Source organism: Arachis hypogaea, chromosome 6, assembly GCF_003086295.3.
Source record: "Arachis hypogaea cultivar Tifrunner chromosome 6, arahy.Tifrunner.gnm2.J5K5, whole genome shotgun sequence".
NCBI lineage: Eukaryota > Viridiplantae > Streptophyta > Magnoliopsida > Fabales > Fabaceae > Arachis > Arachis hypogaea.
The window spans coordinates 16,249,002-16,255,001 of NC_092041.1; the positions used below are offsets into that span (position 1 = coordinate 16,249,002).

A 6,000-nucleotide genomic window follows, 5' to 3' on the forward strand; every position below is an offset into this window, starting at 1 on the left:
AAGTTTCTTATTAATAATAATTATTTCATGAATATGCGTATGTAATATATGTAAATCACTATTGGAATTTGGAAGAAGTTAAGATGCTCTTGAATTTAGACAAAAGAGTCAAAATTTGTTTTAATGCTACTTAACATATATAGACAAAAACTTCCATACGTATTTTTATATTTATATATAAAGGTAATGTCAGTCATAAATTAGGATATAAATCAATCAACTGAAAATTTATCAAGTAGTCACCAGCTGTTGCAATTGCTGCATACGGTTCATATGAATGTGTCTAAGAGAAGAGGATCGTATTTTTAAAAACAAAGTTATGGAAACATTACTTTTAATTTCATATAAAATAACGTAGTTTAACTGTCTAAGTACAGAGAAGGGGTCTGAATTTGGGACCGGTAGATTATTGTTCAGTTTGAATAGAATTTAAGGGTTTAGCCTAAAAAAAAAAAATATTCAAATATGCAAAGTAACAAAAATTATTATTTTTAAATTATAAAAATTCATATTATGTTGTTTAGTATTATTTTTAAAAAATATTTTTAATTTTTTAAAAAGTTAATTCAGAATTTTTGAAAAAATATAAAAATATTACTTATCTTATTTTCGATGAGTTATTTTATCAATTTTATTTAAAAAAAATTTGACTTCAAAATAAAAGAAAGTTCTATGAAAAATATCTTCAAGTCATATTTAATTGTTTACTATCCTTCCACCATAATTTTCACACAATGTTCCATTTAAACTACCTAAAGCATATGTCCTTTTCATATTTTTTTTTTTTTATCATTCTATCACTTTATTTTTATTATTAAATTTATATTTAAAATTATGTGTGATATGAAATCTCAGTTTTAATTTTATTTTTTTATGTGATTTTATTTTTATATATATAACTTACTAATTTTCTTTTATAATTGTTAAAGCAAGTTCTCAACCTTATAAAAGAGGAGAAAATTCTAGTAAGAATAGTAAATAAAATAAAATAACAAAACATACATGTCATATATTTTATATTTGTTTTCTATTTTTACACCTATCATATCATACATAATTAAATACTAAACACTAGCTACATAATAATTTTTTTTGACATTATCGTCAAAATTATTATGAATTAAAATTTTATTAAAAGATATTTGTTATTATTATTATTTTAATATCTATTTTCTTATATAAAAAATTGTATTTTTTTATTCATTTCTTCAAACATTATAACTTTAAAATATTTCTGATTTATAATTAAAAATTTTATATTTTAAACCTTTTTTTTAATTTATTTAAATTATTTATTCAATTAGATTGCCAGTTTACTTTCAAATATAATAGTTGGTCATATTAAACCTAGGTCACACACCCAACAATATAACATCAACCACAATAAAAGCTCGTGGGCGTCTCAATGAAGATTAACACAAATCGAAAAAGTTCTACGTGCATTATATATAAATATTATTTTTTTAATATTATATATAATATTAAAAAAATAATATCTAAAATTATTTTATATACTATAATATTTATAATTTTATATCTATAATATTTATAATTATATATCTCTTAATTTAAAATTATATAATTATTTTAATAATAAATATTAAATAAAATAATTTTAGATTGAATTTGAGCTAATTTTTTATTATTTCAATTATAGCTACTATTAGTTTATTGATTTCTAGATGAAAAATGTGCGGTTCATATGTCAAAGTTGATCTACTATTACTTTACTTACCCTACTCCTCCAATTCTTTTCATCTTTCAATAATTTTGAGGAAAAGAGACCCGATGAAAGTTTATCTTGGCATGAATGATAAAATTAAATAAATTAGTACTATTATATATATTTAAAATTATTATGCACACACAAATTAAGATAATTTTATTTTGTTTGAATTGATAGATTGAGAGTCTTAATTTCTCTTTAGTTAAACAATTTATTTTGATTTTTTTAATTTTGTTCTGTTGAATTAACTAGATAAATTGCTAAATTTAATTATGTTAAATGTCATATGAATTGTATGAATTTTGAATTAATATATTGGTTTGGATTCTAAATTACTAGTATTTTGAATTTAAATAGAACAGTCACAAAATGATCAGCAACAACAACATAATACTGTAGAAGAATCTCACAAGGTTTCGAGACGGAGCTTAACCTGAGTCTCGGTTAAGAACGGCGATGATCTACGTTTCAAACTCAGACAGGTTCTTCTCGAGGAAAATCTGACCCGACTTAAAAATATTTCACTGTGAAGTATGATAAAAATTATAAGGCACAATATACATGTATCTTTTGTTTGAATACTTATAATGGAGGGGGGATATATAGGATGAAATATCATCTTGCGAAAATTTCTGAACAAATTAAAGTATGTAACAAAATCACTGAAGAAGTTGAACTTCAATTCAAAAGGATTCTGATAGAAAACAAAAAAAATAAAATGGAAAAAAAATTGAAGAGGAGTCTTATGGTGGAGAAACACATGCACAAGAGGCTGCATCGCCTAACCCTGTACAAGCTGCTGAGCTATAGTAGCTACACAAACTGAAAGTTAATTTAAAGAAAGGACTACTCCAGGATCTCAATCGACTTTGAAAAGTGTTTTGGTTAGTAAAAAAATTGTGCACAAGGCTAAGTTGGGACTTGCCAAATGGATCGTTGATGCATGTATTCCTTTCAATGCAATTCAATAACCTTACTTTCAACCTACATTAAATGGTATTGCTGCAACTGGACTTGGTTTCAAGGGACCATCATATGATGAAATGAGAGTTCATTTGTTGGCCGATCTTAAGAGAGAGTGTAAGTTGCTTGTTGAAAAGTATAGGAACTCATGGAAAAGCACCGGTTGTATGCTGATGGCAGATGGGTGGACTGATCAAAGACAATGAACTTTAATTAACTTTCTAGTTTATTGTCCTGGTGGTATGTCATTTATTAAGACTGTTGATTCTTCTGATGTGATAAAAACTGTCGATGCATTGTTTAATTTGTTTGGTGATGTTATTGAGTGGGTTGGGTCTAGTAACATTGTGCATGTGGTCACTGATAATGCTGCTAATTATGTATCTACTGAAAAACTTATTCATGAAAAATACCCAAATATATTTTGGTCTCCTTGTGCTGCCTAGTGTATCAATCTTATTTTAAAAGACATTGCAAGTATTCCTCACATAGCTCACCTTACTTTCCATGTTTCAAAAGTGACTGTGTTTGTTTATAATCATCTGATCTTATTGTCTTGGCTTAGAAAAAAAAAGTTAGACAGAAATTGTTCGACCAGGAGTCACACATTTTGCCATTGTTTTCATTACTTTGAAAAGTATATATGATCACAAGGAAGATTTGCAGGCATTGATGATGGACAAATATTTCACTTCTCATAAGTTAGCCAAAAGTGCTAATAAAAAGATTGTTAGTTCAATTGTCTTGGATAGTAAGTTTTGGCAAAATTGTGTTACCACTGTGAAAATTGTTGGTCCTCTTATTAAGTTGTTGAGGCTTGTTGATGCTGATGAAAAATCCTCTTTGAGAATCGTGTATGAAAGCATACAAAGAGCCAAAAATGCTATCAAGACAATGTTTAGAAATCGAAAAGCTGCTTATACGCCATACACGAGTATCTTGAAAATGAGGTGGGATAAGCATTTGAAGCGTGATCTCCATGCGGCAGCGTACTTTTTAAATCCAGGCATTTTCTATAGTGAAGATTTTGTTGAGAAAGCAAATATTTTGAGATCTTTACTTAATTTGCTTGATGTTAAAACACTTTGTGATGATTCAGTTGTCGCAATGCAAGAGATACAGCGGTATCAAGATTGTAAAAAAAGTTTTGGGAGAGAAAGTGCTAAGAGAGCGATATCAAGACTCGAACCTGGTAAGTTATTTCATATCCAAGTTCAGTTTAGTTTAAAAGTTTAATATGTTGGGTGATAAACATTAAAAAGTATTTGATTTTTATATTTACGTAGGTGAATGATGGAGGTTATACGGTGGGAGTACTCCTAATTTACAAAAAATGACAGTTTGTCTTCTTTATCAAACCTCTTATTCATCTGGATGTGAGAGGAATTGGAGTCTTTTTGAACAAATCCATTCAAAGAGGAGAAATCGGTTAGAGTATCAAAGATTAAGTGACATTGTTTATGTCACCTATAACCTACATCTTCAATCTGGGTTGCATCGAAAGAAGATGAATTATGATCCACTTGACATTCAAAGCATTGACACGGTAGATTTTTGGGTAATGACAGATGAGGATGATCCTGAATTTACTAATAGAGATGTTGAAGGCATTGAAAGTATAATATACACTGATAATGCTATGCCTTCGTATTCTAATAGTGAGTGACATAGCAAACTTTGTTTCCTTCCATAAAAATACATGTCATTAATATTTATTTTTTGTTGAGTTTTCTTTCTATTTTATTAGATGGAGGAGACATGGAAGTTGAAGTGGATATGCCTGATGTTGTAATTGAATCCTCAAATACTTCTTTTGGTGGTATTTCTAAAGATGCTGGCTTTGAATTACATGTTTATGATGGAGACATCGGAACATTTAATGATGATTATGACTTCTGATGAATAGTGTCTTTGTTTAGTTAAAGTATTATTTGTTGAATATTGTTTTTTTTTTATTGCAAAACATTATGTTTGTCATTTATGTGCGTTTTTATTTTTTTAGTTATAAATTTTGATATTTAAAGTTGTTTAGAACCTTTTAATGATAAATTACGTATTATTCATTTTGTAAAATTATTAAATTTTGAATCTTATTAGTTTAAAAATTATTAAATTTAACTTTTTAAAATTGTGTATTAAATTTTTTATAATTTTATTCTATATTTAATTAAATTGATTCAATTACGATTTAACTTTGATTGAACTATTAAACTAATCATCTGACCAATTTAATAACCGGTCAGATTTTTACGACCTTAAAATTTACCAAATTAAATAAAGTAAGTAGTATATTTATGACGCTGATCGAAAGAAACTAACTCACCAAATACGTGGAAACCAAGGATTGATGAAATTATAGTAAACAAAGCTTTAGCTTCGCATAAAAGACTTTGTAAATAGCTACTATATATAGTAGTTTCGATTAGAAAGTTTTACTGGCTTTATATTTTTCCACCAACATATATATATTTTTGTGATGGCTAGCTGCGATATGTGACTAGCGTGACTATGGGAGTTTGACCTATGATAAAAATATATGGTGCGTTCTGTGATGGCTAGCTGCGATATGTGACTAGCGTGACTATGGGAGTTTGACCTATGATAAAACGATACGTGCTAGATTGACTGTTACAGGATTCCAGTTTTGAAAAACCACCTAACTCTCTATCATCCTAATGAAAACGGTAATTATGAATGTCCGTGATCCATGCTTAGTTTTGCCATTTAGTTAAACTCACAAAAATAAGGGAAGGGAATTTTTTAAAATAAATAATTTAATTATTTTAATTATCATTTTTTATTATTTTAAATATTAATTTAATTTAAATAAATTAATTTTTAAGAAAATAGTATGCTGATTTTAAATGAAAAATTTTAAATTATATAATGCGTCCAGTCGTCTATTAATCAGTTAATTAAAATCACCTATTTTGCCTGGTATTTTAAAATTGTCTATCTTTTCTATTATTTAAAATTGTTTGTCTTTTTATTATTTGAAACATTTCATTTTTAAGAGTTTGATACAATTTAAATTATTAAAATTTTTAATTATTTTCAAAAATTATATTTTTATATTTACAAATATATATATCTCCTTTACACGGTAAACGAAATATATTTATAATTATCTTGATAAATTAATGTGAAGTAAATTGATAAATACGCTATAAATTACATATTTCGATAATTAAATTATTAGAAAATTCTACTCCGCTCCTTTATGAGATGCTCAAATGACATTTCTTTTTCCTCTATTTTATAAATGTACATTCCTCTCCTTTCTAACTTTTAAAAAACCTCATCTTTAATCC

General features: G+C 26.6%; 1 protein-coding gene across 1 annotated transcript; it reads left to right on the forward strand.

Moving 5' to 3' along the window:
• Positions 1-3,364: 3,364 nt before the first annotated feature.
• Positions 3,365-4,588, forward strand: LOC112805366 (uncharacterized). The gene is made up of 3 exons (XM_025847760.1): positions 3,365-3,881; positions 4,030-4,347; positions 4,437-4,588. The coding sequence occupies exons 1-3, from the start codon at positions 3,365-3,367 to the stop codon at positions 4,586-4,588; spliced, it is 987 nt and encodes a 328-aa protein (XP_025703545.1).
• The last annotated feature ends 1,412 nt before the right edge of the window (positions 4,589-6,000 follow it).

Excerpts from the sequence above, each read along its gene's own strand:
- LOC112805366 (XM_025847760.1), top strand. The coding sequence starts at position 3,365 with ATGGACAAATATTTCACTTCTCATAAGTTAGCCAAAAGTGCTAATAAA. Across the intron at positions 3,882-4,029 it reads GATATCAAGACTCGAACCTG|TTTGTCTTCTTTATCAAACC; the intron begins GTAAGTTATTTC and ends AAAAAATGACAG. Across the intron at positions 4,348-4,436 it reads TATGCCTTCGTATTCTAATA|ATGGAGGAGACATGGAAGTT; the intron begins GTGAGTGACATA and ends CTATTTTATTAG.